The following is a 23,915-nucleotide window of genomic DNA, read 5'->3' on the forward strand; positions in this document are numbered from 1 at the left end:
TTTTTAATTTTGTATATATAATATAAACATTTTTTCCATGTTAAATAATTGATTATTATTTTGTTGTGATTATACTTTTCATTTATATTTGTTTTATTTTGCTTCAAATTTTTATGACTACTTAATTGATTATCATAAATATTTTTTGATAAAAATATATTATCTTTTAAATTATCTAAAGATTCATTTTGTTTGTTTAACATATTATTTTTATGCTCTTCAAGATTTTTTTCTTTGTAATTTTTACTATCACACATATTAATATTATTATCATTCTTTTCATTTGTATCTATTTTCTTTTTACAAATGTATCTATATTTTTTTTTATATTTCTTCATTTTTTTATTAATTAAAAAGTAAGTTATATGTGAATTAAATTCGTCGTTACTAAGTCCATTCTGTTTCAAACAAAAATTGTACATATGAAATAAAAAGGAAAATAAAATGAGATCATATTTTCTTATATTAATAAGTTGATAATTATCAAAAAAATTCATATTTTTTAATATTATATCTGTTTCTTCATTTTTTTTTATCTTATCTGTATCAATATTATCATCATTATCGTTTAAATGAATATTAGTTTTTCTATCTATTTCATTATATGTATTATAAAAATGTTTTAAATATTTATCATTTTGTAACAACTCATTATATACCATATAAAAAAAGGAACGTTTATTTTCCTGAATATATGTTTTTTTAAAATATTGTATAATTAAAAGAAAATAATAAAAGTTTAATTTAATTTTCTTTTTCTTTTGTGTATCATTGGAAATGTTATAAGAACATTTATTTATTATATAATCATAATTAATATATTCTTTTATAATATTTAAGAAATGATAATGACTATGTGTATCAAAACAATTAATAAAATTTTTTTTATATTCTTCTTTTTTCTTTTCATTTAAATCTGTATAATTTTTTTGATTGATTAAAAATAAATCATAAAATCCAAAAAGGATATATTTGAATTCAAAAAATGAAGATTTTACTTCTCTTTGTGTAAATAAATTATATTTTATGTTATTAATATGTATTTCGTTTTTTTTAATAACATGACAAATAGTACTGTCACTAGAAATATTTATGTTCTCACTTAAATTATGACATATCTTTTTTGTATCATTTTGAAAATTATATACAATATCTAGGTCATCCGAATTATAAGAATTTTGTAAAATTTTTTTTAATAATTTACTTACCATTTTAATGTAATTAATAATTAGACATTCATTATTAATAGTTAGACTAATTCCTTCAATTTTCTTTTCTTGAAAATAAATATAAATTAAATTTTTGAAATCACTTAATTTTATATTATATAATACAAGATCATTTGAATTTTTTTTTTTATTTAATAATTCTTCATTAAAAGGAAAAAGAATAGGTTTAAAAAAACATTTTTTACAATTTATACTTTTTGTTTTTTCTTCTTCTTTATTATTAAGAAAGAATTCAAAATTTTCATTTTTTAAAGAACAAGTATATATATACTTTTGTATTTCTCCGTTTTCATAAAAACAAACAATTTCAAATAAGACACAACTCTTATTCTTATTTTTTATATTATTATTTATTTCATAATTATATTTATTTATTATAGTATTACATATAATATTATTTGTATTCTTATTATTGGATGAAGAATAATTAATAATTTCTACATTTTCTAAATAAACATTTTCATTTATACTACATGATGAATATCTATTCAATTTATTATTATATTCTTCTTTTTTTTTTTTTTTGTTACGCAATGTTATTATTATTATATCACATTTAGAAGAAACAAGGATGAAAGTGTATTTATAATTTCCTCTTTCAAAGATAAAATTCTTATTTATTATCTCATCCTTTATTAAATAATTATCACTTTTAATTTGATCCAATGTATTAAAATCACGGCTATTGAAAATAAATTTTTCATCATTACAAAAAATTGTATTATGGGAACCATAATAATTACCATTATTATTATTATTATTATTGTTATTATTATTATTATTATTGTTATTATTATTATTATTATTATTACTATCACTATTATTTATATCACTATTATTATTATCTCTATTATTATCACTACCTTTTTCATGAAGATCATTTTTTTTTTTTTTTTTTTTACCATCACCTTTTTCTTTATAACATAGTGAATACAAAAACTTTGAATTATATTTAATCAATTTCAACTTTTTGTAAGAATTTTGTTTATTTAATTGGAAATGTAAATATGTAGGAACACGTATTTCAAAATTATTTTCCTTAAACATATTTGATATATATAAATTGCAAAAAAAAATATATACCATACCTTCATTACTTAATGTATGTATATTAAATGTATACAACATGTAACTATCTTTTTCATTTATATGCCCCTTTTTTTTAATTTGAGATATATGTATATCTGTCATAAAATCATCAACTGACATATTTATAAATTTGAAAACACATAATAATTTACACTTTAAATGATAATATAAATTATTTATAAAAAAGGTATTTGATTTAAATAAATTCTTATCCATCTTATTTATATCAAATTGTTTATTATACAAATTTAAATCTTCATAATGTGGAAAGGATTCAATAAAATATTCGTCGCTATTTTTAAGGTTATTATCATTATAAATAATATGAAGAAATATATTATTCTTTACAGATTTTATACATATATTAAAAGAAAAAAAGTGATGCATATCGTTATAATCGTTTTCTATAAACTCCTGATTATTTTTATGACTACAATTATTATTATTACTAACACAATTAATATTTTTATTATTATTATTATATTTTTTTCCCCATTCTATTATCGAATTTGATGAGAAATAGTAATCACAATAATACATTAAATAGAAATCCAAATTTTTAAGTAAATCTTTTTTCTCATATATTATTTGTTCTTTTAAATATTTTTTTCCATCGATAGTTTTAAAATAACCTTCATTGTCTTCATATATTTCATATATAATTATATTTTCATTTAAAAATGAATGGAAACATTTTTTCATGTTTAAAATTTCAAAAAATAGATTATACTTACTACTCTTTACATATCCAAGCAACAAATCATTTTTTAAATTTGTCTGAACTAGTACATAATCGTTCGAATTTATAATAGGAATGTTGTTAATGTAATTCTTCATTTTTTCGGCAACATTTTGATTTAACAATAAAAAAAGTTTTTTCACTATCTGAACTTTGGTAAACCTAAAAATTAAACAAATAAATAAAAATATATATATATATATATATATATATATATATATATATATATGGGTGTTTATATTTTCCTGTATGTTCATATAATGTACTTATTTCTTTAATAAGAATAATATCTATACGTATAAATTATATATATATATATATATATATATATATATATTTATATACAATCCTCCATTTTTGTATAACTTACACTTCTATATGTTCAACCTGCTCTACAGCCTCAAATATAAATTCCTGACATGAACTATATTTAACAGTTTCATTTTTATCATCTAATATATTATCATTATTAAATACTCTTTTCAAATAATTTTTATAATCCGATATATTTATATTAATATGTGAATTAACATTCAAATATATATGCGGACAAAGTAAAGATTTCATATCAAACAAATGATAAAAATTGCTACTTTGAACTAACATATCTTTTTCATTTAAAGATAAGTTTGTATTTTTAAAATCAAAATAAATATTACCTTTCTTGGTTTTATATCTTTGATAACGTAGAATAGAAGAAAATATCATCATATTATCCTTATTATTATCTTCTTCATTCTGTAAGTTATGTTTATCATCTAACATATTAACATTATAATCATCATAATCATTATTATCATCATTATTTTTGTTTATATCATCACTAGTATCATTTACATTCTCAGATTTTTCATCATTAAAATTTTGAAGTTTTGTACAAGAAGCATTTTCAGTTTCTTCCATATTTATAAATATATATATTTATATATATTTTTAATTAATTTATTATAGTGGGGGAAAAAAAACAAAAAAAAAAAAATTATTATTGCACATTTTTAGGAATATAACAATTATTTCATTTATATTATACTAATAAAATTAATATATTAAAAACGAAAAGAAGGAAAATCATATTCTATTTTATCTTATAACTAGGTACGCTGGTTAAATATGTACCTTTGTCTATTTTTATATTTAAGAACATTTCTACAATATTGTTATTATATATAAACCATTGTTTTATATATATATATATATATATATATATATATACCAACATATATATATATATAATATAAATAATACATATATAAAATAATGGTTTATATATAATAACAAAATAAAAACAAATAAATTAAAATGTTATGAAAACAGTTAAAAGATTTAAAACAAAAAATAAATATATATTAACATAAACAGAGAAAACAAAAATATATAAATAAATATATATATATATATTCAATAAATATAAGGTTCATAATTTTTTAAATAACGGGATATGATTTATATATTATATACAAAAAAAAAAAAATTGAAAACTTTATATATTATAAATGGGAGCACGAAATAAAAAAGAACTAATAATATATAACATTAAAATAGTCATAACAGATAATTATTTATTTTTACGTATTGCAAAAAAAAAGGAACAAATTTTTAAGTGATCAAAACTATATATAATTTAAAAAATATTAAAGTATTAAAAAAAAAAAAATAAAGGCAAATTTAAATTTGTTAAAAATTAATGCAGAAAAAAGGATATATAATATTTATATATATATATTATTCATGTATTTATTTGTTAATATATGCTATTAAAAGAATGAGAGCACGTTAGAATAATATATAGGGTTATCCCTTTAAGAACATATAATATGTATATAATATATATTATAACTCCTGTAACATATTATCCGTTATATAATTGTTAAAAAATAATTATATATATATATATATATATTACATATATATTGTAACTCCTGCAATATATTATCCGTCATATAATTGTTAAAAAATAATAATATATATATATAATTACTGTAATATATTATCCGCCATGTAATTATTAAAAAAAAAAAAAAAAAAAAAAATTATATATATATATTTATTTACATATATTTTTTTTATCTTTATAAAAATGATCACAATGGAATAAGCAAATATATTCTACTATAGTTTCAAAATTTCTCATTAGATATTTAATTAATATATATTTTATTTTATTTTTTATTTTTCGCCATTTAATATATATATATATATATATATATATATATATATATATATATATATTGCTATAAAAAAGGATGTGCATATTTTATATTTGAAAGAGAATATATTTCATGTGAAATATATATATGATATATAATAATTTTGTATGTATTATAAAAGATACACAAATCTATCTTAATTAAAAAAAAAAAAAAATAAAAAAAAAATATACATATATATTTTTATTTATTTATTTATAATATTAACTGTTCCTTTATTTTATATTTCATTTTGATTAAAGATGGTTAGTAAAAAAACAATAGAAGCTAGAAAGGCTTACTATAATGATGATGTAGTTCGTTCAAAAGAAGCTCATGACTTTTATCACAACTTAGATAAGCATGGTGAAAATCATAATCTTGATAAGGATAATTTAAAAACAATAATATTTGGAAGTTTAGATGGTATAATTACTATATTTGCTATAGTATCAGGTTGTGTAGGGGCAAAAATTACTCCTACTCAAGTTATTATTATAGGTATAGGAAATTTATTTGCAAATGCTATATCAATGGGATTTAGTGAATATACCAGTTCAACTGCACAAAGAGATTTTATGTTAGCTGAAAAGAAAAGAGAAGAATGGGAAATTGAAAATTGCCCATCTGAAGAAAAACAAGAAATGATTGATATTTATATGAATAAGTATAAATTTGATAGTGAAGATGCTAGAAATTTAGTTGAAATAACTTTTAGAAATAAAAATTTCTTTCTTGAACATATGATGTCTGAAGAATTAGGTTTAATTGTAACTAATGAAGATAAAAATGAATGTTTAAAAAAAGGAATTATCATGTTTTTAAGTTTTGCTGTTTTTGGTATAATTCCATTATCCGCTTATGTTGCTTATACTGTATTTTTTGGATATTCGGATTATACTACATCCTTTTTGGTTGTCTTTTTTTCAACACTAACAACTTTATTTATACTAGGATTGTTCAAGGTACGCAAATAATATATAAATAAATAAATACATATTATATATATATATATATATTTTTTTATATATTGTAACACAATATATACAAGTCATAATATAAATATAGCAACAAAAGTACATATATCTAATATAAAAACACCCTATTATATGTTTTTTGTTTTTTTCTGTTTCCTTTTATAGTCGCAATTTACTAATCAAAAGCCTATTACTTGTGCCCTTTATATGGTATTAAATGGAATGATTGCAGGAATGGTACCTTTCCTATTAGGAGTTGTACTTAAAAATAACATTTCCGAATAATTCATAAAAATAAGTCAGTAATAATAATATTAAGGATTAAAAAAAAAAAAAAAAAAAAAAAAAAAAAGTACATATTATATATATATATATATATATATATTATAACTATGCATTGGATGTATAGTGAATTTAATTTTTTTTTTTTTTTTTTTCTTGTTCCCACAAAAAGAAAACGATTTATCATTAGTTTTTTAATAATACACTTTTTATGAAAAAATCCATAGGATTATTATGTTATATTATATAATATATAATATATTAATTTAGTTATTCTTATATGTTTAGGTTATTATATATATATATTATTTATATGTATGTATCCTTTTACATATTTTGTTCATAGGATCATTTTTTTAAATTAATATTATTATTTATTTATTTTTTTTTTTCGTTTTCTCTTTTATTACATGTAATATTCTCTTCGTAGTTTTATACAGTAAACTGGAAAATGTCCATATTTTATTTTTTTTAAGAAAAAAAAATTAAGTATACCTGATATTTCATAACATCATCTTTATAACATTTTTAAAAGATAATAAATAAATAAATAAATATATATATATATATATATTTATTTAAAAATATGATCCTAACTGCAAAATAATAAAGAAAAAAAAGTTATATGTTTTATATTGTTTTAAAATAATTCTATCATTTAAAAAGTAAAAATTATTCCCTTTAAAGAGTATGTTTATAATAATATATAATATATATATATTATATTTTTTTTTTTTTTTTTTTTTTTTTTTCTAAAATGAATTGTACTTGATTATTTAAATAAAACATATAATATTTACTTTTATTTGTTTAAAAATGTATAGAATTAAATAAAATTAATTTTATTTTTCTCTCTCTTTATATATATAACCTAATAATAATAATTTTTTCTTTTTTTTTTTTGTTGATAAATATTGTTTTGTATAATAAAAAAATATTTTTTTCAATATATATAATTATATATTTATGCATTCCTTTTTTTTTTTTTTTTTTTTGTGTTTCTCTTTTTTTCATTAATAATTTTCCGTATTGTAATAAACTACTTTTAACAAAAAAAAAAAAAAAAAAAAAACTAGAACAATTTTGAAATGAGTAATGATTTAATAAATGGTTCTATTTTGCATTGTTTAGAAACAGCTAGTTTGGGTATGCCCCTGGAAGTATGGAAAACAAGAATGTGTGTTTACAGAAATGAAAATACAATTAAATCATTTAAGAATATATATAATAAAGGGATAGGTCAATTTTATGCTGGTTTTTATGCAAAGTTAATTGAAAGTGGTAGTAAAGGGGCAGTTTTATTATTATCAAAAGAACAAATAATAAAATTTTGTAATGATATGAATATTAATAAGACAACTAGTGGTTTTATTGGTGGAGCATGTGGGGGTATATTCCAATCATTAGTTATGACACCATGTACATTTTTCATAACTGCTAGTATTGATAAAAAAATTAATTATAAAGAAAAATTTATACATATATTTAAAAATACTGGAATTACAACTTTATATAAAGGAAACACTGCTATGTGTTTAAGGCAAGGGACAAATTGGGCTAGCAGGCAAGGAATTACTGAATGGATAAGAAATATAGTTATGGAAAGAAAAAAAAATAATAAAAATAAAAATGAAGATATAAATAATATAAAAGGTGTGATTTTTTCTGGAAATGAAATCACAATAAATAAAATACAAAATAATAATAATAATAATACAAGTCAAAATAAATCAACAGAATTAACAACAAGTGAAGAACTTTTTTGTGGAATTGTTGGAGGTGCTCTTTCTGTTTGGAATAACCCTTTTGACGTTGTTCGGGTTTATATGCAGAATAATGCAAATAAAAATATTAAGTTAACATTTTTTCAGTCATTTATTAATTTATATAAAGAAGGAGGTATTCTATACTTATATAAAGGTGTTATACCTCGATGTTTCCTTTGTATATGGCAAACATTATTTATGGTTACTGGCATAAAAATATTAAATAAATATTTTTAATCGGATTTGTAGATAATACAATATGGATTGTTATAATATGACAAGCTCTTATTGTATATAGCTTATAAAAAAATGTATATATTTATACCATACCATTTATCAATACATATATATATATATATATATATATATATATATAGGATAAATATGTATATATGATATATATTTTTAATTTATTTATTTACATTTTTTTTTTTTTTTTTTTTTTTTTTTGAGTATAAAAATATTTTTTTAAAAAAATATATAATTAATAACTTATTATAAAAATTTAAACAATCTTAATTATTATGTTGTAAATATATATGTGTACATAAAAATATTTATTAAAACTACGAAAAAAAAAAAAAAAAATATATATATATATATATATATATACATAATTTTTCTATGTTTTCTTGTCAAAAAAACCTTTTTGAACATAAAAAAGGAAATAATTTTTTATTAATTAGTGAGTGTCATTTTCAACTTGATCATCCTTTTTAAAAAAATTTTTCATATCATAAAATCGCTTTTTTTTTATTTCATAGGCTATTTTTTTTAATAAATTGAAATTCTTGTAATCTTTTTCTGCATATATATCTTTGATGGGAGGTCCGGTTTTTTTTTGGTGTATAAACCGTTCATAATTATTTTGTTCCTTCAAGATATTTTTATGAACAGGTTCAGGCATTGCACACCCTGAAATTTTAGATATACGTACACATTCACCATTCATCATATATCTCCTTTTGACAACTGTTGGTTTTTTACTTATTGGATCTAATAAAGAAACATTTGTTATATGAATAGGCATTTCTTGTGTAATAATTGAACCTTTCTTATTATCTGTTACATTCCAAGCAGATTTCTTCATATTACATCCATCAACAGTTACTGTATTTCTTTTAGTGTTAATGCTTAATACTAACCCTTCTTTATCTTTATCCGGTCCATACAACACCTTAACTAAATCACCTACTTCTATATTTAAATATTTCGACAAGTCCAATCGTTTCGGTTGATTTTGTTCTCTTAAAGGATGTGGAATACTTAATTCTTTGTTTAATTCTAGGAAATCTAGTTTATAATATTTCCTTTTCCTTTTATCTAGTTTTTTCGCTTGAACAAAATATTTTACATATCTCGACATTTTAGGATTCTTTTTTTTTAAAATATCTTATTATAGGAAAATATATATTTTCCCTATATAATAAGTAAAACAATTAAAAGTATATTATATATATATATATATATACTTATATATATTTTTTTTGAGAGGGGATGGAGTATATTATATTTATATTATATTATTTTAAAATCTTATAAGTACATGATTCCATTTATTGAATTCTTGTTTTTCAAAAGATTTCATTAAAAAGTACGTTCATATAAATAAATATGTACACTCTTTAATATTCTTTTTTGTCCCTTCATTTTTATCATAATATATTATCCTGAATGATTAATTTATTATAATGTCTTGAATATATATATATATATATATATATTTATTTATTTATTTATTAAAAAATAAAATAAAAATAATAACACATATATATATATATATATATATATATATATATATATATATATATATATATTAATGGATGTATAGTTTACTAAAACGAATTTGATTCTATAATATTTCACAATAAATTATAATTACATTCAACATTTTACATAATAAAAAAAAAAAAATATATTATATATATATGTGTAATATATATAATAAAATATATAAAAATATACATATAATTTTATTTATATATACACATAAAAATATACTATGAGAAAATCATATCATTTAGTACTATACATTTATATGTAGTATAACTTTGTCATGTATGACATAGAAAAAAGTTATTAATATGAAAAAAAAAAAAAAAAAAAAAAAAAACCTATACTTTGTTAAATCCTTTTGTTAATAAAAAAAAATTAATTTAAATATTTTTGTTTTGTTTTCTATTTATTCATTTTATCATTTTTTTTTTTTTTTTGGTAATCTATAAATATATATATATATATTATACATTTAACTTATATATAATATTTTTATATTATTATATTATTATATATGTGTTAATTTTAATATTTTTGCTTTTAATGGCCTTGAAATTTTTTTTTAAAATTGTATAAATATACTTCAATAAACAAATTTGATAAAATATATGAAACACATAATATGGAAGAAAAAAAAAAAAAAAGTTATAATAACAATTTCTCAGGATTATTAAATAATGGAACTGATGATAATAATAAAAAGGAGAAGTTAAAAAATAGTATATCTAAAATGTATATTAACAATAATAATAGAAAAAATTTTAACGACAGTGAGAAGGAAGACCTTGTTATGATAGAGGAAAAGAATGATAAAAAAAAGAAAAAAAAACATATGATAAATACATTTGAACAAGATAGTAATGATAATATGAATGATAATAAAAGGTTAGGTAGCTTTTTTAAGATAAATGATAAATGTGAATCTATTAATGAAAACATGAATAATATTAATAAAGAATCTCCTAATGATTGTATACTATTTGAAAATATTAATAAGAAGGAATATTTTAGTGAAACCAAAGAAGAAAATAATGATTCAAACAAAAGTAATGATATAGAAAAGGTAAATTCTATAAATGTGAAGAAGAAAACTATTAAAAAGAATAAAAAGAAGATTAATAATAAAATTATAAACAATAAGAATAAAACATCTAAATCAAATGAGATAGAAGAACAAATAATTAATATTAGTAAACATATATATAAAATATTAAATATATCGAAATTACCAAATTGTGATATATTAAAAAGAACAAATAAAAGATATGCTGAAACATTTTTATATTTGACTAATGGTTATAATATGGATATAGAACAAATAATAAAAAGATCTTTATATAAAAGAATGTATAAAAATAATTCAATAATCAAAGTTACAGGTATACATATATATTCATTATGTAAACATCATCTTTTACCTTTTGAAGGTACATGTGATATTGAATATATACCCAATAAATATATTATTGGATTATCTAAATTTTCAAGAATAGTCGATGTCTTTTCTAGAAGATTACAATTACAAGAAGATTTAACTAACGATATTTGTAACGCTTTAAAAAAATATTTAAAACCATTATATATTAAAGTTTCTATTGTAGCTAAACATTTATGTATAAATATGAGGGGGGTTAAAGAGCATGATGCAAAAACTATAACTCATGCATCTTATAAAGAAGAAAAAGAGAATTCTACAGTTCATTCATTAAATATGGACTGTTCTGTGGAAAATTTAAATTAACTATATTAAAAGGACTCCATTAAAAAAAAAAAATAAAAAAAAATAATGAAATAAAATAAAAATAATCAACACCGTAAAGGTTTATTTATAGGGATATATAAATATAAATATATATTTATATTTATATATTTGTACATGTGTTTTCTTTTCATTCGTTAACAATTTTGATATACATAAATAAATATTCACACATATATATATATATATATATAGATTTATATACTTATATATTATGCTCATCATATTTTAAAGGTCCATAATAATATTGTTAATTGTCAACAATCTTTTTTTTTTTTTTATTTCTTCTTTCTTATTTTTTAAAAATTAAAAATTTTGATTCATAGGGGTATAAAAAAACAATTTTTAAATATAATAAATTTTATTAAAAAAAAAAAAATAAATAAAACAAAATAAAAAAATTGAAACAATAATATTATATAATATATATATATATATATATATATATATATATATATATGTGCATTTAAAAGACTTTTCATTAAAAATATATATAAATAAAAACATAAAATGTAATAACAAAACATATATGTTTCTACATATTTATATATATCAAAATTACAAATTACGTAAAAAAAAAAAAAAAAAAAATATATATATATATATACATTATATATATATATATATATATAATTTATAAACACATACATAACATATTCATTATGTAGGCTTTCTTTAGACAAAATTTTTGTTTCATTTGACATTTGAAAAGTTGTGATTTCTTTAAATTTATTTAAAAATGTAAAATTAAAGAATCTATGGAAGAAAAACCTCCATATAATAAAATGTCATTTATTAAACAAATTGTATAAATTTTATAAATATGATATATATATATATATATATATATATATATATATATATAATATCTTATGTGCTATTATTTTATGTTTGTTTTAAATAGATGAAATACATATTTAAAAAATCTTCCTTTCCATATGTTTAAACAATATTAAGTGTTATTATTATTTTAGCCCTCTATATATTTATTTCATAATACTACTTTTATAAAATATAAATATGATTATTATGCAACACTTATAATTATATAATAAGATATGTGTCTCACTGTTATACTACTTAAACATTCATTTTGATTTATCATTATTTTATTATATACATATATATATGTATATATTCTTTCCTTGTTATATTTCCTTAATTTTATTTTATTAATCATCTAAAGAAATGTGTGTTAAATTAATACAGTTGGTATTTCCACAAGCCATGGTAAATGCTTTTTTGGGTTTTTTTTGTAATTCTTGAAAACTTGCTTCGTCTGCACATAATTTTAAGAAATAAAAAATTGTATAAGATAATGATATTATTATATAATAAATACAAAAAAAACAAAACATAATAATATATATATATATATATTATAAGGTGCATACCTGCATATAAGAATATAAGAACTCTGTTCACATATGTTATAGTCTCTATATTATCATTTCCTTTTTTTACTGATATGATCGGACAGTTATCATTTTTATTTTTATCTCCATACCAAAATACACACGCATAATCATCGCCCAAAATTGGGTCATCATTTTTTGTTATACCATTAGCAATTTTACCTTAAAAAAAAAAAAAAAAGAATTAAAAAAATTAATATATAAATAAAAAAAAATAAAAAAAAATATATATATATATATATATATATATATATAATATGTAATTTGAAAGATTTTATGTATATGCTAAAAGGTTCTATAAATATTATTATTTTTTATCTTTACATAATATATTTTGAAGTTGTTGGGAATCTTTCCAATATTCTTTTGCTCTTGGATGTACATAATTTTCCCATGCTCTACATAGAAGTAATATTTCATTGGTTGTTCTTTTTTCTATTTCTTCATCAATTTTTGATACTACTTGAGACACATTATTACTGCTACTATCCTATTCAACATTTTAAAAAAATAGCATATATATATGAATATAAATGTGTGTACATAAAAAAGTATATGAATATACAAGAATATATATTCTTATATACATAAATAATATTTTAAAATATATATATATCATTTATACATCTTTTAATCAATATATATATATATTTTATTTACATCGTAAGTAATGTTGGATTTTTTTTTTTTCTCTTCTTTTTTTGACGACGTGTCACCATATAGATAATCTAAAATATAGTCGAACGGTGATATGGAACAATACTGACAATTAAAAAGATCCATTTTTCTATATCAACTGAATTGTATAGGCAATAAAAGAAAAAAAAAAAAAAAAAAAAAAATTAATTAAAAAAATAGAAAAACCATGTTAAAAATAAAAAATAAATATATTGTAGATAAAATATGTATAACAATATTATGCATATATATTTATATAAATATGTGTTACAATTTATATATATATATGTATGGTGTTTTACAAAATACAAATTTTTGTTTATTTGAATGACAACATTAAATGTATTGTGTTTATATTATGTAATTTATATGTATTCCTTTTTTTTTTTTTTTTTTTTAATAACATTTTTAAATACGAAAAAGAGAAAAAAAAAAACAAAAAAAAAGGAATAAAAAAGTGTATAAATTTTATATATATATATATATAAAAAAAAAAGGAATAAATATATGTATATTATATGTATGTATGTATGCCGATCAGTTTGAACTTTTAATGTATATATAATAAAAATAGATATGTATATATATATATATATATATATATATATATTTATATTTTTTTTTTATTATATGCAATAATTTTATTCTCCTCTTTGATTTTTTTTTTTTTTATTTTTTATTAAAAATTTTTTCAAATACCATTATATATATTTATATGTTAAGTATTTCTTTTTTTTCTTCAAATTCTAATATTGAAAATCATTCTATTATTTAAAAGAAAATAAAATAAAAAATAATTCCTTTTTTAATGTCTTATATATACATGTTGTGATATTTAACAGATATGAATATATAACAATTTTGTTTTTGTTTTTGTTTTTGTTTTTGATTTTTTTTGTTTTTTGTGTGTTTTTTGTTTTTCTTTTTTTTTCGTTTGGTTTTATGTTTTCTGTTTAAAGATACTAAGTGAACAAAAAAGAAGAAAAATAAATAAATAATACAAAAAAAAAAAGAAAGAAGTTATAATAAATTATTAAAATAATAATATATTATGAAGAATAAAAATATAACAATTATACACATTAGATTATTTCCAAAATTATTTTCCATTCTTAATATATTATATATATAGCAAAAAATAAAAAAATATATTTATATATAATGATATAAATATGTTCATGCTTTATTTTTAACATTTCGACACGAAATATTTTCGAATAGCACAAAAGTGCAACAGATATGGTCAAAATGATATCTAATAAGAAAAGATCATAAAAAAAACAAATTATATATATATATATATATATAATATTTATATGTATGTATGATAAAGAAAAATTCATTTCTTCAATCTGATATTTTCATAAATATCATATTTTTATTATGTGTTTAATAATATATATTATCTAAAGTAAAAATAATTCAAATGAATGAAAATAATTTTTTTTTTTTTTTTCTTTTTTTTTTGTGTATTTTAAGTTTTCAAAATGTGTACAAAAGTATTTCAATTTTATTTTTTCATATTGAAAACACATTTCAATGAACACAAAAAAAAAAATTGTTAAAATGGTATGTAAATATTTCGTTTCAAAGGAAATGAGGAAGGAATGATTTATATATTTTGTAAAATAATTAAACAAATATATATTATATATATATATAATTCCAAATATTTAAAAAATGAAAAGATATCTCATACTTATGATTCCTTCTCCTTAACCTTTTTTAAAGATATGCAAATGGTATTATAATGGAACACGTACATATATACATATATATATATATGTATAAAATAAATATTTGTTATATATATATATATATATAGTTTTTATTTTTTATGAGGTACGATAAATATAAGCGAAACTCTTATTTAATGATAAATAATATAGCGTTCAAACATACTTAATATAATTAGCACACTATAACTTAGCATCTAAAATACTTAATCCTTCTAATTCTTACAATTATTTTTAAATTAAAAATAATAAAAGAACACATATGTAATATATTTATAATCACACATTTATCATTATTTTTTAGAATATTATCAGTTATTAAAAAAAAGAAAATAAAACATTACAATGATAAAATAATAACTCTACTGAGAAGGGGTCCCATTTTTAATTAATGTTAAGTGTTATTATTACTATATATATATATTTGTATATAGGTTTGTTTATTCCAATTAGAACAATTCTTTATTAATATATATATCCTTTTTTTTAAAAAAAAAAAAAAAAAAAAAAAAAAAAAAATAATAATAATTGTATATAAAATAACATAAATGCCAATTTTATCATTTATACAATATTAAAAAAAAAAAAAAAAAAAAGAAAATTTGAAATGTGTATATCGTAAAATTATATCTGTTCTCTTTATATGGTTTAGGCACTTTTTATTTCAAATTTGAACAAAATATTAAACAAAATAATAAAAAAAAATAGTCATGCTTATATTTGTATAATATTTTTCGTTACATTAAATTTGGTCAATTTTTTTTTTTTTTTTTTTTTTTTTTTTTTTTGTTATATATTAAGTTGTTCATTTCATGAAGTTTAGTTATATTTCATTTTAAGAAAAACCTCATTTGATTTATTATTTAAAATAAAAAATAAATTAACAAATTAATATAAATAAAAAACCATAAATATGTGACTTCTACATTTATCTATACTTTAAAAATAAATATATATTTGTATGTTATTATGTCATTTTAATTTTATTTTTTTTTATTTTCATAAATTATAAAATGTGTTTAAAAAAAAAAAAAAAAAAAAAAAAAAAAATAAAATAAAATAAAATAAAATTGGATGAACATATATATATATATATATATATATATATATATATTTATATTTATGTAACGCTGCTCTTGAGCATTTCAAAAAATAATATAAAACTTTCATCACAATATATTATAGGTATGTATATATATATATATTTTTTATTTATTCAAAATAATTTGAAATTATATTATACATAAGATTGTATGTTACCATATATTTGCATATGTAAATTGTCCCATGCATTTTTTTTTTTTTCATTTTCAAATTTTTTTTTATATTTGTTTTTGTTTTATTTGAAGATGTGCAAAATTGAAAGGAACAAATAGAACATTTCGAATATACATAGGTCTACGTATATGTTAAAATTATTTATTTGTTTTGTCATATGTCATTTTTGTTTTGTTGTGATATGTTTTGTTATGTTTTGTTCTTTTCTTGCTTTCTTTCTTTGTTTCTTTTTTTTTTTTTTTTTTTTATCTTTACATATTGAATAAAATATCAATTGACAATGAAATAATATGTATATATATATATATATATATATCCATATATTTGTTTAAACAAATGAGAAAATATTTAATATGAAATATAAATATTATTATACACATTTCATTCTATTAATATATTATTATTATAATTTTTAATACCACACATACATATATATATATATATATATATATATATATATTTATTTATTTATTTATTTATTTATTTATTTATTTATATATAAGGTTGAAAATGCAAGGTGTTTCAGATTTGACCAACTTAAAATATTTATACGACAAGGTATCCCTTGGGAAAATAATTAATCGTAATTTAAAAGAGCTAATTAAGAACCCTGATTTTTCCTTTGATGATGAAATAAATAATATGAATAATATTAGAAATAGTATATTAACAGAACAATATAAAGGTTTAAATATGAACTTGTTAAATTTATATAAAGAATATTTATTTTATTTTGAAACATTTAAACGTAAGAAATTGTTAAAAGACAAGAAGAAGATATATACAAATGATATATTTGAAAAGAATAAAAAAATCGAATATGAATTAGAAGAAGAGAATGTAATTATTTTATATAATATAGGTTTTATAACTTCATATATGGTTAAAGAAAAGAAATCTTTGAATGATATAAAATTATTAAATAAAATCTCTACAGAAGTTATAGAAATTTTTAATTATATGTTTCAACAAATGAATGAATTAAAATTACAAGAATTAAGTGATATTAATTGTATAAGTTGTTATATATTTTTATGTATAACTTTAGCTCATCATGAAAATATGTTTTATAATACTGCAATGATGAAAAAATATAAAAGAAAGTTACTAGCCAAATTATCATATAATATTTATACATATTTTAATGAAGCCTTATGTTGTTTACAAGGAGATATGCTACCAATATTTAAACAGTCAGATAATTTTACAATAGCAAGAAATAATTTACAATATATCAGAAATCCCAATAGCTTTTTGTATAATTTTGTTCAGGTAAATAAGCAAATATTTATTAGTATTAGTAATTATCATTACTCATTAAAATATGTACAATTAAGTGATATGGAAGAATTGAAAGTTACTAAATATGAAGAAGACAAAATAGGTGAAATATTATGTCGACTTAATTTTAGTTTAATTAATGTTAATAGAGGTATAGAATTATGTAAAAAATATAACATAAATATAAATTTCATATCATTAAAAGAAAAGATTATGAAGCTTTTAGATTTTTTTGAATATGAAAATAAAAATATTTATTTTGAAGTAGTACCTGATTATGATAATTTAGAACGCATTAAAGGGACACAAGTTACTTTTATGAAAAATATAGAATTGTGTGATATATATATAAAGAAAAATATATCTAATAATTTAAAATTATTATTTAATGAAAAAGCAAAATATATATATAATACATATAATAATCAATCCGTACCATTATATGAATATTATAATAAACATTTTTTAAATTTAAAAGATCAATATGAATTATTAAATATAACCCATAGAAAAGATATTCTTCTTCTTTTAAATAATTCTATTTTAAATATATTTTCAAAAAAAAAACAAATATATAATCCTATACAATATGATAATCATCTTACATTTCTTTCCAATGTTGAAAATAATTTAAAAGATATATTAATGGAAGCAGACAATTATTTAACAATAGAACATAACAATCATTTAGAATTCCAAAAAATTTATTTAAATGTAACTATTAATCAAGAGTCTGTTAACTCATATAATAATTTCTTATTTCATTTAAATACATTCAAAACATTATTACATGAATTATCACAAAATATAATTACATTCAAAACATATCTTGAAAAAAATCATGAAAAGTTAAAAATATGTGAAATGGATATTACTAATTTCTTTGAACATATTATTAATCAATTAAATATTTCTTCTAATATACATATTGATAATTTAGATGAAGATTATAATCATTATAAAAATCTTCTCAGCGAAGAAAACGATCAAGATGTATCTTCTGTAAATAGTATTAGTGATATTGAACCTATATCTTCTGTAATGTCTTTAAATTATTCAGACTTTTATAACTTTTTAAAATCAAAAAAATTATTGTTCTCTGTTCAGAAATGGGAAAATAATCAATATCTATTTCATTATAATACATTGAGAAAATATATTAATCTTCATTTAGAAGAGAGATTATTTTTTGTCCTTACTTCTTTGTATTTTTCCATGAACATACAGCTAACCAACTTTTCCAATGACTTAACTTTTATTAAAAATGGTTTACATGATCAATTTTTGAATTCAATAACGGTACGTCTTTAAAAAATGAAACAAAGAAAAATAACAAATATATGTACATCATGATAAAATATGAGAAAAAGTGTACATTCGTTTTTTTTATACATTCATATATACAAAAAATAAATTTATGATTACGTATTTGTAGAACAATATATGTTCTCAGGATACTGCATAATAGTCTAATATGTATACTTTTTATATAACATGTTGATACGTGAATATTTCATATATATTTTTTACGTACATATACACATATATATATATATATATATATATATTTATCTATTTATAGGAAGAAAAAGATAACGAAAGGTTAAATGATCTGTTGGAAAAACAAAAAGAATTATTAAATGCGAAAAAAATAAAATTAGAAGAAAGAATTACATTATTTGAAAAGGATTTAAATCAGTTTTATAATTATTATCATGAATATAATAAACTAGAATCATTTAAAGCTGTAGAAGTAAGTTTAACTGATATTATAATGCACATATCGTGGGAAAAAAATAAAAATATATACACATATAAATATATAAATACATACATATATAATATATATATATATATATATATATATATATATATATATATTTTCTCAGGATTTTAGTGCTTTTATGAATGAGCTTATGGAAATATGTTCAAGCTTAAATACTACATATAAGAAACATGAATATACATTAAAAAATGCTATAATGTTTAAAGATGACGTAAGAAGCATATTATTCATAATATATAAAAGACGAAAAGAATATACATATATGTGCACATATAAAGTATAACATTTATAACCTTTAAAAGGTATTTTTATATAAACCTTAATTTTTTTTTTTTTTTTTTTTTAATTTCAGATTAATAGATATATATACATGAGAGAAAGTGAAAGATCCAAAATAAGGTAATATATAATTATTATTAAATACATAAATATATATACATTATTGTTTTTAAAATATTTATATTTAATTATATATTTTTTCTTAAACAGGATACAACAAATACCAAATAATTATTCAAGAAATTTACAAAATAGCACTGAACGGTATTATTGATAGGAGCAACCTTTTTATAATTTCTATGGATTATTATAAATGTCCAATAAATAATATTTTTGGTTATAAATTAAAATATAAATATATTATATATATATATAATATATATATTTAATTATAATAATACATTTTAATATATATATATATAATAACATACTATGACAACTTATTAAGAATAGTGAAATGAAACTTAAATGTTTTTTCTATGTTTCATTAAAATTTAATGTTATAATATATTAATCATAAAAATAATACAATTTTTATTATTATTCTTATATATATATATATATATATATATATATATATATATATTAATATAAATTAAACTCTGACTTTATTATATAAGAATATATAAAATTATTTCTAATAAACATATAAATGTAGGGTTACAAAAGAATTACTTTTATAAGTACAATTTTTTCCATATAAAAAAAAAATATACAATAGAATATTTATTTTAAAATATATTATTATACAAACATATATACATATATATATATATATTTTGAATGGACTTATAAATACATATTATAAGAAATATTTCCGTAAAACTTATTTTAAAGATCATATTAAAAAAATATTTAAATAATACCCAAAAAAAAAAAAAAATAAAAAATAGATATTTCATATTTGAATGTTATTTATTTCTTTTATTTATAATTTTTTTTTTTTCCTTCTTTTAGTAAGGAAAAAAAAATTCGTGTACTTTTTTTATATTATATAAAAATAAAATTATATATTTATATAAACATGTAATATAACCGTAAGGGGTTGGGATTAGGGTCTATGAAGTGAACTACTAAATTATGTATATTATATTTATATATATTAAGAAATATTTATGTACTTATTATATTATATATAATAATACCATTTGCATACATATATATATATATATATATATATATATAATATATATATATATTAAATAATGTTAAGTCCTAATAAAATAACAAAGGGCTTAAGAAACCCAAAAAAAAAAAAAAAAAAAAAAAAAAGTGCTTACGATTATTTTTTTTTTTTTTTTTTTTGATAGTTCTTAATTTCACTTTTCCATTAAGAAACACGAACAAAAAAAAAAAATAATAATAATAAAACTTATTTTATTTTATAAAGGTTTATTTATATTATACTCATTAACCAAAGAAATGTTTTTTTTTTTTTTTTTTTTTGAAAGTAAAATTTAATGTCAATTGCACAAGGGGTATATTTATAGTATATATAATATACATATTATATTTATATAAATATATAATACTGTTATAAGGTTATAATAACATATATAATATAAAATATACATATATACAATATATATTATAAATAATAATATATATATTACAATATAAATATAATATGTATTTAAAAAAAAATTGCTATTCTTAAAATATATTATATATATATAAAAATTTATATGTATATTATATAATATATATAATAATTTTATAGTATATTTATATTTATAATATATATATGATGTAGTATCGTCGTATATTTTTTTTTGATATGTATACAAAAAAAAAATTAAAATAATAAAACCTAAAATAATATGTAAATATAAATATAACATTTTATTATATACATATAAAATAAATGTAAACTTTTTAAACATATTTTATAATATGCGTAATATAATTATAGTAATTATTAAGATTAATTTAACATATATATGTAAAACAAAATAATATATACTTATATTTTTTTATTATTTTTTTATAAAAAAATAAAAATTAAAATAAACTATGTAAACATATTTATATAATATATTTATATATATATTATATATTACATACATAAATATTATATATTATTATATAATATTTATAAAATATATTTATTATATATATATTATTATATATAATTAAAATAAAAAAAAAATATATATAAAAGAAAAAATATATATTTATAAAAAAAAAAAAAAAAAATAATATATATAAAAAAAACATATTTTAAAAATATAAAAATTTTTTTACAAAAAAAAACAAAAAAAAAAATAAAAAAATTTATAAAAATGTTATAAAAACGAAAAAAAAAAAAAACTAAAAAAAAACTTTAAAAAAAATAGTATAAAAAGAAAAATTTTAAAAAAAGAAGATAAAAAAATATTATATTAATTATTATATATAAAATATATAAATAAAAGAAATCCTGGAAACAGAAGTAAAAAATCCCAGTATAAAAAAAAAAAAAAAAAAAGCCTTTTTTTTTTAAAATATATTTATATATTTTAAGAGAAAAACATAACTTAACAAATATATGTTATATATATAAATATATGATATATAAAAGAAGGAATATTAATGATGTATGGATATATAATTATAAAATAAAACGTTTAAATATTTATTTTTAATATATTGATATATATATATATATATATATATATATATATTTTGTATTGAAAATAATCTACATTTATATATAAATATAAAAGAAATAAAGAAAAAAAAAAAAGGAAAAAAAATACATATATATAATATATATATATATATTATATAATACATATTTTTACAATAAAGAATAGTGTTATATATATAATATTTATTTATTATTTTTATATTATATAACCCTTATTAATATTAAAAGAATATATATATATAATTTATTTATAGTAATATATGTATGTATATAAATATTTTAACTGTTAGTAATATATATAATTATAATATATAGTATTTGTAATTTTTTTTTTTTTTTCCATTGTGTATTTTTTAAATATATCAAACCAAAAAAAAAAAAAAAAAAAAAAAAGTCTTATATTGTATATAATACATATTTCCATATATTTTAAATAAAATTTATGATAAAAAGTTATTATTAACAATTTTATACATAAAATATTTATTAGTTATATATTTGAATTTATATCTACATTTATATTAAATAGTTTGTTTTGTATAAGTGAAAAAAAAAAAAAAAAAAAATACAAAAGTATCCTTTTATTATAAAAAAGTATTTGATTTCATTAAGGACATATAATATATATATTAATAAGAGTAACTTATAAAAAGAAGTATGAAAAAAAAAAACAGAAAATAATAAAACCCTACAAAAAAAAAAAGAAAAAACAAAAAAAGAAAAAAACAAAAAGAATAAAATTTATTTTAATTTACATATATTTATATACATAATATATGAACGTTAATTATGCATTTATTTAAAACCACAAAAAAAAATAATATATCTAGAAGTGTAAATTAAATTGTATCAGTAAAATTATTTAATATATATATATATACATATACATATATATATATATATATATATATATATATATATATATATATATATAATATATTTTTATTTATACACGTGGTTATTTTATGTATTATTTTATTATTTAATGAATTATGATGTACAGGAATAAATTTATATTAGTCTTTATAAA

The 23,915-nt window shown here is 16.7% G+C and overlaps 7 protein-coding genes across 7 annotated transcripts in view; 4 read left to right on the forward strand and 3 right to left on the reverse strand.

Annotated features, from left to right (window-relative positions):
- The window catches only part of PADL01_1224200 (conserved Plasmodium protein, unknown function), a gene marked incomplete at both ends in the record, with an annotated part of 4,870 nt that extends 910 nt beyond the window's left edge, over window positions 1–3,960 (reverse strand). Inside the window, 2 exons of the mRNA XM_028683201.1 lie at window positions 1–3,219; window positions 3,428–3,960. The exon at window positions 1–3,219 is cut by the window's left edge and continues 910 nt beyond it. Coding sequence (XP_028539403.1) covers window positions 1–3,219; window positions 3,428–3,960 — 3,752 coding nt within the window. The remainder of the gene's footprint in view (window positions 3,220–3,427) is intronic.
- A 1,546-nt stretch (window positions 3,961–5,506) lies between these two features.
- PADL01_1224300 (iron transporter, putative) lies at window positions 5,507–6,505 on the forward strand (the record flags this gene model as incomplete). Its single annotated transcript, XM_028683202.1, has 2 exons — window positions 5,507–6,208; window positions 6,386–6,505. 2 exons carry the CDS (start codon window positions 5,507–5,509, stop codon window positions 6,503–6,505), a joined length of 822 nt encoding a protein of 273 aa, XP_028539404.1.
- Window positions 6,506–7,590: 1,085 nt separating this feature from the next.
- On the forward strand, window positions 7,591–8,505 carry PADL01_1224400 (mitochondrial carrier protein, putative; the record flags this gene model as incomplete). The annotated part of the gene is made up of 1 exon (XM_028683204.1): window positions 7,591–8,505. The coding sequence occupies one exon, from the start codon at window positions 7,591–7,593 to the stop codon at window positions 8,503–8,505; it is 915 nt and encodes a 304-aa protein (XP_028539405.1).
- A 445-nt stretch (window positions 8,506–8,950) lies between these two features.
- PADL01_1224500 (50S ribosomal protein L24, putative) lies at window positions 8,951–9,634 on the reverse strand (the record flags this gene model as incomplete). The annotated part of the gene is made up of 1 exon (XM_028683205.1): window positions 8,951–9,634. The coding sequence occupies one exon, from the start codon at window positions 9,632–9,634 to the stop codon at window positions 8,951–8,953; it is 684 nt and encodes a 227-aa protein (XP_028539406.1).
- Window positions 9,635–10,666: 1,032 nt separating this feature from the next.
- PADL01_1224600 (GTP cyclohydrolase I) lies at window positions 10,667–11,785 on the forward strand (the record flags this gene model as incomplete). Its single annotated transcript, XM_028683206.1, has 1 exon — window positions 10,667–11,785. One exon carries the CDS (start codon window positions 10,667–10,669, stop codon window positions 11,783–11,785), a length of 1,119 nt encoding a protein of 372 aa, XP_028539407.1.
- Window positions 11,786–12,975: 1,190 nt separating this feature from the next.
- Window positions 12,976–14,001, reverse strand: PADL01_1224700 (conserved Plasmodium protein, unknown function; the record flags this gene model as incomplete). The annotated part of the gene is made up of 4 exons (XM_028683207.1): window positions 12,976–13,082; window positions 13,198–13,380; window positions 13,543–13,708; window positions 13,879–14,001. The coding sequence occupies 4 exons, from the start codon at window positions 13,999–14,001 to the stop codon at window positions 12,976–12,978; spliced, it is 579 nt and encodes a 192-aa protein (XP_028539408.1).
- Window positions 14,002–17,420: 3,419 nt separating this feature from the next.
- PADL01_1224800 (conserved Plasmodium protein, unknown function) lies at window positions 17,421–20,530 on the forward strand (the record flags this gene model as incomplete). The annotated part of the gene is made up of 5 exons (XM_028683208.1): window positions 17,421–19,490; window positions 19,774–19,944; window positions 20,081–20,188; window positions 20,330–20,376; window positions 20,467–20,530. The coding sequence occupies 5 exons, from the start codon at window positions 17,421–17,423 to the stop codon at window positions 20,528–20,530; spliced, it is 2,460 nt and encodes an 819-aa protein (XP_028539409.1).
- Window positions 20,531–23,915: the final 3,385 nt, after the last annotated feature.

Source organism: Plasmodium sp. gorilla clade G2 (assembly GCF_900097015.1).
Source record: "Plasmodium sp. gorilla clade G2 genome assembly, chromosome: 12".
Taxonomy (NCBI): Eukaryota; Apicomplexa; class Aconoidasida; order Haemosporida; family Plasmodiidae; genus Plasmodium; species Plasmodium adleri (nom. inval.).